The 12,163-nt window shown below is 40.7% G+C and overlaps 1 protein-coding gene across 1 annotated transcript in view; it reads left to right on the top strand.

The window, feature by feature from the left end:
• DOCK3 (dedicator of cytokinesis 3) overlaps positions 1 to 12,163 on the top strand; it is a 294,107-nt gene that overhangs the window by 116,125 nt on the left and 165,819 nt on the right. Inside the window, 2 exon segments of the mRNA XM_042447484.1 lie at positions 2,576 to 2,725; positions 8,741 to 8,822. Of these exon segments, the coding sequence (XP_042303418.1) occupies positions 2,576 to 2,725; positions 8,741 to 8,822 (232 nt within the window).

Here is a 12,163-nt window from a genome sequence, read left to right as displayed (position 1 = left end):
ACCTTCTTCTGTACAGTCCGTCCCGCACTCTAAGGTCCTCGGGGAAGAACTTACTTCAGTCTAAAAGATCTAGACTAACTTCAGTCACCTAGAGGGCCTTTTCCGCTGCTACTCCAAAGCTATGGAATGACCTGCCGGAGTTGATCCGCCACATTTCTACTCTTACAGCCTTTAAGAAGGCTCTCAAGACGGATCTCTTCCCAGCAGCCTTCCCAACCTAGCTCCTCTCCCCGTATACTGTGATTTACATCACTCTGTCTACCAATTCTTTCCTTAATTTTAACAATATTGTATTTTATTGTTTTTAAATGCTGATTATTTAATTTTAATTTTAGTATTGGGATGGGGGGTTGGGAAGGACTAATGTTTAATTTTATTGTATTTTCTATGTATTGTTGTAACCGTCTGGATTCCTTGTGATTGGGGATAAGTAAATAATTTATTATTGTTATTATTGTTATTATTGTTATATTGTTATATTATTAAATACACCTCATAATACATTCTAAAATATACCAGTTAAGGCAGTGGTTTCAACCTGCCAATGCCGCGACCCTTTAATACAGTTCCTCACGTTGTGGTGACCCCCCAACCATAAAATTGCAGTGCCTCCGTTCTTATGACCATCATGTTTTGATGGTCTTAGGTAACCCCTGTGAAGAGGTCATTCGAGCCCAAAGGGGTTGTGACCCTCAGGTTGAGAACCATGAAGTAAGGAATTGTGATGTAAAATTGATGGAGTAGGCCTGCTAGAAGAGATGTGTCTTCAACACTGTTTTAAGTGCTGTCAGCATATTCTGCGTTGATCTTTGGCAGGTCATTCCACAGTCTTGGGGTAGCAGATGAAAGGCACAGCCAAAATGTATTTACATGTACATAATTCCATGTACATAGTTCAAACTTTAAAATGAAAATTTGATAAGATTGGTGTTTTTAAAGAAATTTTTAAAAGAATATTTTTTTAATTTTTTAAATTATTTTTAAAATACCATTTGAATTTTTTAAAAAACCTGGTTGCCTCCCCTTTCTTCTCCCACTGAGCATCACCTCAGCATTTAAAGAGATTGAGGAAAACACCACAGCCTGTATCTACCAAAGGTAAATGTTTGGGGAGCGGTGGTATCACCACCCCTTTAGCATTGCCTGGTATGGCAAGCACCCCCACAGTGATGGTCTGTGCTAAGTTTGTAAGTTTGTATCAAATTTCCTTTATTCTTTTTTTTATTAATTTATTAAAAAACATAAAAATATAAAATACATAAGACACAAAATATTTCAATCCAACCATCTTTCCTACTTCCTTAGCTATTTATTTGTTCAAATTAATCGTCCTTATCGTTACAAACTCTTAGTATCTATCTATTATTAAACCACGATTAAATTCCCCTATAGCTCAACCGGGCTGCCTAACCCACTTGGGATCTAATTACAATAATACGATACTATTACCACTTAGTCGTTTTAAATTATAACCTTATAAAGACATAAACTTATCCAACCACGTAGTCTTATTAAATACACTTTCTCTTCTCCGACTCCACCCGCCGGCTACAAAACTCCAAATTCCAAACCCCCATGCTCTAAATATCCTAATTTTTTCCACACAATATAGCTTTACAGCTTCAAAATACTCTGCCTCTAATTATAATATTAGTTTATAGAACTTATATGCCAAGTAAGTATTCCTATCTTAAATACTATTCCATCAAAACAGTATATCTTTTCCTCATTTTCTTTTTGCTTATATGTGATCCAACTATTCCATATTGAGTAGAACTCATCTAGTGAGTCATTTTTAACAAGGCCTGTTACAACAGCCAAAATAAAGCTGCTTCGAGTCACAGTGGAGGTATGGTTTCAATGATGCATGCGTCCTAAGAGTCCAGAAGTGCACCAAAGCCACACCCAACCCTAAGGACTGGAGCGTAGCTTTGGTGTGGCTTCGGACTTAGGACGCAGCATAATTAAAACACCATACCTCCACTGTGACTCGAGCAGCTTTATTTTGCTGTCTGTAACAGGCCAAAGATACGCTAATTTCTCACTCATATATCCATAATTATTTTCCAGTCATCTAATGTCGGGATTTCTTCATTTCGCCAGAATCTTGTGTAACAATTCTGCTGCTGTAATCATCAAAACAATATTTTACCATTCACTCGTTCCACATCCTGATTTTCATTATATTAAGTAGATACATCACTGGGTCAAAAGGTATATTGAAATTTCCTATTTTTAAATTTCCTCATGAATCATAATCCAAAAGTTTTCTGAGGCTGAGAGTGATTTGCCCAAGGAAATCATACTCTTTTCCCCAGAATCATGTATAGTTATCTGGAATTAAATAATATGGGACAAGAGTGGTGATTTTGTGATGTCATTCCCCATTTTTATTACCAACAGTTTTAAGGATACATACTTAAGATCATTTTTAAGAAGATAAACTGAGCACTGTATTTAATGCATGGATAAATTATATCTGATAGAGGAGAAAAAGCATCATGTTAACTGCATGTAAGAGTACATATCCTGAAATATGTGTACACAAATAAAGCTCCTTCTTTTTCCAAAGGTGAGATACAATCCGTCCACGCCATGGAGAAGCCTGCCGACTGCCAGTACCTCACCACTTTTTCTCAGTCTAAAGAGTTTTACTTAATACAATAGGAGAGGATGCAGATGTATTCTTTTTTCTTTATGATGTTCGAGAAGGCAAGCAGATAAGGTAACTCAAAAGCAGATTTTTGCTTTTTCAGGACAGACCTGTTAATCAGAAACATGTCTTCTTTGAATGTTTAAGATATTAACATTTACCATGGTTTCTAGTGAGGTTTAAAATTAAGGTTCTTCTTGTGTATCTTTATGTATAACATCTATTGCAGCAGTGGGTAAAGTGCAGCCTATGGATCATATACAGTCCCCCCCAAGCTGTTTTCAGACCCCTGATGATCTATGCACCACCACATAAAAATCAGATTTTAAAAATTTAAAACATGTGGAGGTATGTATTGTGTTATACTATGATCCTCCAAGATTCAATGCAGTATCAGTACCATCCATCCCAGCCCCTGACTCTTGACCTTCCTGACTGCTGTATTCTACACCTTTGAAGTGACCTTTTAGAGCTGAAAGGCTGTTGGTAGGCCACAAAGCCATATGTTTGAATACACAGAATCTGCTTGACCACATTCCAGGTTAGTAGACTGTTTTTTTAATGAAGTATAGTGTCTAGAATTATATCTCTGAGAGGGAAAATAATGGGAAACTTGTGGCCTTGGCGATGGATTGTACACCAACTCCCAACATCTACATAATTGGTTATTATGGCCAGGGATGATGAAAGTTACAATCCACACCATCTAGAAGGTCACATTTACTACCAACCCACGTAGCATTTACTCTCACAGTTTCAGGACCCTTTTGAAGAGTCTGATTCACTGTGGATGTAGTAATCTGCTTTCAGTAAGGCCTTTGACAAAGTTCCCATGACATTCTTGCAAACACGCTTGTAGAAGTGTGGCTAGACAAGATAACTGTTACATGGATTTGTAATTGGTTGACTGGCCGAACCCAAAGAGTGCTCAACAATGGCTCCTTTTCATCTCCTGGAGAGAAGTGACCAGTGGGGTCCCACAGGGTCTGTCTGGGCCCAGTGCGTCAACATCTTTATTAATGACTTGGAGGACAAAATTGGGGGCATACTTATCAAATTTGCAGATGACACAAATAGGAGAAGTAGCTAATACCCAGAACAGCATCTGGGGTATTGAGCTAGAAAACTGGGCCAAAGCTAACAAAAAATTAAACATCGGAGAAATGTAAGGTACTGCACTTAGGCAAAAAATGAAATGCATAGATATAGGATGGGGGACACCTGGCTGAATGAAACTACGTGTGAAAGGGATCTAGGAGTCCAAGTAGACGACAAATTGAACATTAGTCAACATGCGATGCGGCAGCTAGCAAGGCCAATGTGATTCTAGACGCATCAATAGAAGTATAGTGTCTAGATCAAGGAAGTAATAGTCTACTCTATTCGCTGTAGTCAGCCCCACCTGGAATACTGTGTCCAGTTCTGGACACCACAATTCAAAAAGGACATTGATAAACGGGAGTGTGTCCAAAGGAGGGCGACTAAAATGGTGAAGGGCTGGAAACCATGCCCTATGAGGAAAGACTTAGCGAGCTGTGGATGTTTAGCCTGGACAAGAGAAGGTTAAGAGGTGACATAGAGCCCTGTTTTAAAATTTGAAGGATGTCATGTTGAGGAGGGAGTGAGCTTGTTTTCTGCTGCTCCAGAGCTAAAAACACGGAACAATTGATGCAAGCTGCAGGAAAAGAGATTCCACCTCAACATTAGGAGGAACTTCCTGACAGTAAAGGCTGTTTGACAGTGGAACAGACTCCCTCGGAGTGTAAGGAGTCTCCTTCCTTAGAGGTCTTCAAACATAGGCTGGAGGCCATCTGTCGGGGATGTTTTGACTTAGATTTCCTGCATGGCAGGGGGTTGGACTGGATGGCCCTTGTGGTCTCTTCCAACTCAATGATTCTATATCTATGATTCTAGACCTTTAAGCATCTTGAATGGGTCTGTTCTGCACCCTCTAAATTCTTATTCACCTATAAGTGACCCTTCTTAGGAGTGAAAATCTTGCCCTTTTTTAACCTGTTGCAAGAGATCCAGCAATAGGGTTGTCCCAGTTCAGGGGATTCTCAAAATAATTTTTGCATACATTTCCAAAACACTGATCAAGTATTTTGCTTTGAAGTGTTGGGAAATTTTAACTAGTACGGTGATGGTGGCCTTCCATCGAATTTGGTATAGATGATGATTAAGACCTCTCTCTCTGTAAGTATGATGGTATATAGAATTGATGTTTGGAGATTTTAAGGAACTAATAGGGATGTATAATTCAGTACAGTCGGCCCTTCTTATACACGAATCTGTTATACACGGATTCAAGCATACACGGTTTGAAAATGTTAAAAAAAGTATAAATTTCCAATACAAACCTTGAGTTTCATTTTTTATTAGGGACACCATTTTGCTTTGTCATTATATCTAATGGGACCTGAGCATACAGTGGTGCCTCGGGATACGAAATGATCGGGTTACGAAATTTCCGGGATACGAAAAAGTTGGATTGGCAAAAACTGTTTCGGGTTACGAAATATTTTTCGGGTTACAAATTCATTTCGGCGCAAATTCAAATGCTATAGGCTTTCCAGTGCTAACGGAAAAGTGTTTCGGGTTACGAAATTTTCGGGTTACGAAAGGAATGGCAGAACAAATTAATTTCGTAACCAAGGCACCACTGTACACGGATTTTGTTATACATGGGGGATCTTGGAACCAAACCCCAGCGTATAACAAGGGTCCACTGTATTAGTATTTTATTGATTGTTCAGTGCATTGTATTATTTTAATGATGTAATCCCGCTTCGATCCTTGGAAGAGGCGGTACATATAAATAAATATTATTATTATTATTATTATTATTATTATTATTATTATTATTACCCGAATTTCAACTGTAGATTCTAGACAAGAGATTGTTTATTTTTAATCTTTTAACTAGTGCATGCTGAGCTCCAGGACATAGAAATATAATAAAAAAAGGAGAGTGTTTTGAATGAACTTACTTTGATATGCAACAGAGGAATATGTGACCAGGCATAACTGTTTAGTTTGGAGAATTTTAAATATTAAAATATAGTACTTCTGCTACAGGCACAGACATTAATATTACTCTCATAATTCTCTTTTTGTAACATAATCTTTGGGTCATTTTGATAGCGCAAATTAAATTTAAACAGTACAATCAATATATCATATAAATAGTTCCCACAAGAGAGGATTAAAAGATCAATTGGCCTAAGGCTGATACTGAAAATCAGCTAATTGCACCCCTTCAAATACCTTCAAATAAGTACAAAAAGATATTCATCTGGTGCTAAAATGAGGCCAATGTCAGGGTCAAATGGAACTTATTGATGAAAACATTCAATAAGAGAAGAGGGACAAACAGAAGGGCCACATAATAACAGAATCTCATGGTACCCTTAAGACCAACAGGCTTATTGTTGGATGAGCTTTCATTGTCTATAGTCTACTTCATCTGATTTTTGGAAATATTATCCAGAATTTCAGGAATATATACAGTACATGTATAACTGAACCGTGGAATATAAAGTGGGCTATAGTGAAAGCTCATGAGGTGCCATAATGAAACACGCTTTAAGATATCTGTATTATTGCTTCAACAGACTAATATGGCTATTGTTCTTGAAGCTCCTTTATAAGACTCCACACTTGATAAACAAAAATGACAGCATTTAGGCACTGATTATAGACAAAGTTAAGTATAGATTGTGATGACCAAGATAACTACAACAATATTATTGGCATCAGTATTGTTGCTGTAAATTAATTTTTCCCTTAAAGAACGTAGAGAAGTCATATTATTAAAGTAATAATTTGTTTAAGATGTTTTCAGCTTTTCCAAAATACATCTAAAACCAAATCCACTCAAGGACTTTAGTGTATTTAAGCAAATTATGCTTGAGTATCATTTTGCTGAATTGACAGCCATAAGCATATGATGAAGGCACATCTAGTTGTCCATCCAAAGAGAATTCAGTCAGCACTTATACTGTTTTAAGTAGGATGCACATCTCGATTCACAATCTTGGGTAACTAGTCATGCACTCTTATCTAAATTTATTGTTTTGTTCTTGAGTATATATGTCTGATGTTTTGCCCTTTGGGCAAATACATAAATAAATGTTGTTTTTGTAGTTGCTGTTGTTGTTACTACCTCCAAGTCTATCTCGTAGGGGACACTTAAGGGAAGACGTTGGATGATTTTCTCTTAGTATGGGCACTTTCATGATGGGAGAGGTGTCCTGAAAGGTATTGGAATTCTGAGCTGTTTAAGACCTTATAAGTTAAAATCAAACTTTGAATTTGCAGTTGGAAACATGCCATCAATGAGAGCAGCCAGGCCTGATTAGCTCTTATATGATAAGAGCTTCTGATACCTGGGATCAATCTGGTTTCTAAATTCTGCACTTGTTGCATTTTGGACCTTTTTTCAAATGGAGTCCCATATATGCAGTATATTACAGTAATCTAATCTAGGGGCTACCATGAGATATGTATTTGTCTCAGACAACCTGCCTTATACATCATTATCACAAAATGTCATTTTCCAAAGTAAGTTAAATCCACATCAGTGAATTAGATTTACCGTGTGTGTGTGTGTGTTTGTGTGTGTGTATTGAAATTCTAACCATATGTTCAAGATCAAACCTACTATGAGGCTTGATTAGACAGTTGCCTCAAATGGCAGAGCATGGAGACTGTAAATGTGCTATTTCTGCCTGTTGCCATTGTGAGTCCCAAGAGGGATTGGAACAGGAGGACGTGCACCATAGTCTGGACTCAAGAGGACAGGGGTCCTCCACCCAATTTAGGAGGACAGTAGGAGTTTGATTTTCTCACTAAGGCAAAGCTCCTTTTGCCAGCCAACCATCCAGGCAGTGGAACTGAGGAATTCTGACCCAGGGCAGATTACAATCAGGTACTGGAATCAGGGAAATTCAGTGTCTGGTCCTCGAAAGACACTGACACAGTAGAAGATGTACTATTGGCTGAGGACCTAGCAAGACCATCTCCTCCCCAACAGTGAGCAAGCTAAGCTGTGCAGAAGAGTCCTCAGCAGCAGCACATCCCCATTTCCTGTTGTCCAAAGCCTGCCTTTGTATATGTGACCTCTTTGTTTCATGAGGTGCTCTAGGAGATGGCAAGAACCAAAGAAAGCAGAGGTGGGTTTCACAGGAGATGCTGGCAAACACTTAGCTGGTTGGGCTTGTTGGGAGTAGGGTGGTGGTGCTGAATCTTCTCACAGGCTTTTGGGAGTCCTGATGGAAGTACACTGGACTGGTACTGAGATAGACTGGAGAAGGGTTTTTTTTCCCCCTTTTCATCCTTGTACTCTCCACATTATCAACTTTACCAACTTTAATTTTCAGCCCACCTTATCCCCAAAACTGGGACTTGGAGGGAAGCGTTTTTTTAAAAAAATAGATATTGCCGTTCACCATTCCTGTCTCCTCCTACACACACACACACACACACACACACACACACACACACACAGAGCACATATATGCCTGGCTTTTGTGCATTTGGCCTCAGGCTAGGAGTAGCTGAGGAAGGCACATCTCTCCACATTTCTTTCTTTCAAAGGTTTGGCTTAGTACAATCTTGCCTGGGGATTCATCAATTCATTAGTGCTCATTTATAATCCTATTGCTTTACCTTTGGCTGATCTCTCAGGTTGTGCATGCCTGTGCCCAGGAATTACCTGCTTGACATATTCTATTGTCTTCTAGATGGCTTGAACTACATCTCCCATTTTCCCCAGCCAGACTGATTACCCAGTTTGTACTCCAATATGTTTGAAAGGTAGCTGGCTAGGAAAGGCCACTTTAAGATGTATGTTAGTGCATTTTTCTATTTTGTTATCTTTCGTGTGGTTCAGGCTTTATGTAGTCACTACAGTTTGTTTATAACATCTTCAATGTTATTCCAGGATTTGCTTGAGGGGCAAATGGGGGGTGGAGAGGAGAACACTGTTTTGTCATTCACCTCAGGCAGAAAAGATGTTTTAAGTATGTTACATAGTATGTATATATGGTTGGTAACTCAATACGTTTCATTTATTTTGCTTTTCAGTGAAAGGTTTCTCGTAAGATTAAACAAAAATGGAGGACCCAAGAATCCAGAGAAGATTGACCGAATGTGTGCACTTTTTACAGTATGTAACACTTTTTTATTTTCTTTGCCATTTATTGAACTTTTGGGGAAGACTGAGGCTTGATTCAGATGTTTGCTCAAAGTGTGCAGTGTTTTCTTTATTTTTGTTACCATGGGAAAGATCTCACACCATAGTTTGGGATTCCAGAGATCAAATAGGCAAAAAAGCAAAACCAGTTTTTAGCTTCTTGTCTAATTATGTTTTCATGTACTCAGAACTCACCTTCTTCATTAATTAGAATACTCTCGTTTTCATGGTGCAACACCTTTTTGTAATAGAACAGCTGCCTCATGAGATAGAGCAAATGTACCCACTGTGGTTTTTCTTTTGTCTGTGAATTTAAACTGTGATTTGCAAAACAAATATTTTCACACTGGTTTCAGCTCTTGGTCCATTGCTCCATGGAGATTATGTATTGCCTTGGATGGGAGCCAAGGCCAAATAAGCACAACACTCATGAATTGGGATGAAGCGGCCACATCTTTATTTAACACAATTAAAACAACCAAAACGTAGGGTTGGCTTCAATGCATGAGGTCTGGATCTGTCATCCATCAACCCCTGGATGATCCCAAGTGCTTGGTCACAGCCAAGCTTTGGGATGACAAGGGACAGACTGGTTAACCTCCCATCTGTTCTCTGGAAATCGCTCGTGTGATTGAGCTCATTTCCGCATATGCGACTGTTCACATCTCCGTCCCTTGCCAACGGGGGACACTGCATCGATGGTGCCCCCGCAATGGCAACACCACATCGCTCTCAGCACCCCCGTGTCTCCACTGGACTCCCAATCCAGTGCTACGCAGACCTGGAAACCACGCCCACCAGATCCTAGACCTATGCAACCGCCCTTGAAGTTGTGACAACAACCCTGTACCCAAAGAGGGAAGAAGGGTGGGCGAGCAGAGAGAATAATGGTGCTGTCCAGAGTGCCTTGTGGCCTAATATAGGCCTATCCTCCCATGAGAGGCCAGGATAGGGTGGAGAGCCCACCTCTCAGCCTCCCGCCCAATCACAGACAAGGCCATGGGATGATGCTGCCCAATTGGGAGGCACTTCCGCCCCCCTCCCGGAGAACATTGGGACATGTAGTCCCAAGTGGTAGTGCGGAAGTGCCTCCCTCTCCGCCTGCCGCTGGCCAATCTGCAGCCTGGGTCGCCTGCAAACGGGCTTCTCGGGGCTGTGCTGCGTGGGGGAGGGGCATGGCCAGCAAGCCACGGCTCTCCCCTCGTGGCAACCGGGCCATCCCGCCGAGGTGGGCGGCCTTCTTTGCAGGCTAGCTTGTGTTCAGACATTGGTTGAACTGCACATAACACTGTTGATTTGTTTAGATGAATTACCATGCTAAACATAGCAATAGCCAACAGAGAAGTATTCAGGGCTATTCTGGGGAGCGATGCTACAATCCTGGGTGGCCAGCTTAAATGACTTAGGGGAGAGATGCCCTGCATTATAGTCCCAAAAGTTGAAGCCATGGAGTTTTGCAACAGGATGCTGCTATGAGTAAGCAGGAAAAGCTCAGAAGTTGTTTAAGTCATATAGGGGTAACTTTGTTCTCTATTACTTCATTCTTCAAGAGTTTCATGCACAATTTCCTTTCACTGTCAGGCACACATCATCATGACAGACAAGTTGAATTCCAAAATGCCTATGACTATGAGGAGACAGACTCCAAGAACGATACAGTGTGGCTGATATTGTTTGAAGAAATAGGAAAACCCTCATTTACTTTCTGGGCCATGATTCTTAGCAACCAAAACACACAGCTGAAAACCCCAGTTGCAGAAATTTGGCTTGGTTTTTTTTTAATTTTAATTTTTTTATTTATTGCCCACAGTTTCTTAAATTGAATCTTCCAGATACAGCATATTAATAATACAGACTGTCTCTCTGGGGATTTTGTAAGCAATTGATATTCTAACATTAGAGTTGAGGCTGAAGGCAGGTAGCCAACATTAAAGGCCATCTTATCCAAATAGACCAGTTGATTTGTTAATAGGCACAGTGCACTGCAGGACTGTGTCATGCTGTTTCACTGCTTTTAATTATCTAATTCACCAATTTATTAATTAATGGTGTACCCCTTTATTAATGAAGAGTTCACCGAAGGCATTGCTGTGAAGACTGAAGAATCTGCCAGGCAGACTAATGAAGACCTAGTGCTTCAGCATTTTGACAGACTTCTATTCCAGCAACCTGAGACTCTCCCTTTTCAGTGACTGCTGTGACTTGGGCATGATTCTGGAATGTTTTGAGGAGGATGCTGAAGCAGAGGCAGAAGACAGCCCAATGAATGTACTTCATTAGTGTTTCAGATTATTTAGGCTCTGAGGAGCTTCAGTGGCTTCTCCTGACTTTTCAGTACAACCCAGCACTGAAGCTTCACAAACTAGTCAGACTTTGCTCAGAAATCAAAACTTCCCTGATAGGGAAGTCATAGAACTGAATTTACAGAACCTGAGAAGAGCAGATGAAGACAGAGGGGGTCTTGGAGATGCCTAATCCACAGGATTGCCATGACTTGGAGTGGACTCGAGGGTAGTTAACAACAACAAATCAGTTCATCAAACCTGTGGTTAAGGCAAAATGTAGTTTAGTGTTATGTGGAAGCATGGCCAACACAGCTGAGTTAAATAAACTTTGGGGTGGCCTGCACCCGCCCCTTTCCCCGATGGATCAGGGCCTCAGCTGCCACAGCGGCAGCCCTGAGGCCCCGATCCGCCACTTTTCCAGGCCGCGGGGAAGCGGCAAAAGGCTGCTTCCCTGCAGCCTGGAAAGGGGTGTCCTTAGGGCTTCATGCCCCAAGGACACCCCGACAGTGGCAGGGGAAGGGAGAAAGGGGCCACTTAATTTCTCCTTTGTGTCACTAGCACAGCCATGTAAAGGCTGTGCCAGTGACACAAAGGAAGGAGCTCCATTTCGGAACTCCTTCCAGCGCCACTGAAAGGGCGCCACAGGCTCCCTTCAGCAGCACCAAGATGTCACGTCTGCCCCATTTGGAGTCGGCGCAGCTGTGATGTCGTAATGGCGGCACCCATGTAGAAAGGGCGCCACCATTGCAACGTACTAGGATTGTGGGGCATCTGGAAAGGAGGCCCTGAGGGAACCCTAATATGCGTGGCAGGCCGGCGCAAAGCGCCGGTCTGTACAGCACCTGTGTTACATCTGAAACCAGATAAAAATGTAATTTAATATTCTCTGTATTGGGAATAATAATTATATGTTAAAGCTGTATGACATGTTAGTTTTCAGTTTGCTTACAGTGTGTTCAGCGGTAATGGAGCAGTAGTACATTTAAAATCAGCTTTTAAAATTGAATGGGGAAACACTCTTTTTCCTGC

Source organism: Sceloporus undulatus, chromosome 2 (assembly GCF_019175285.1).
Source record: "Sceloporus undulatus isolate JIND9_A2432 ecotype Alabama chromosome 2, SceUnd_v1.1, whole genome shotgun sequence".
Lineage (NCBI taxonomy): Eukaryota > Metazoa > Chordata > Lepidosauria > Squamata > Phrynosomatidae > Sceloporus > Sceloporus undulatus.
Note: the sequence above shows the minus strand (reverse complement) of the source record. Positions and strands in the feature narration are given on the sequence as shown.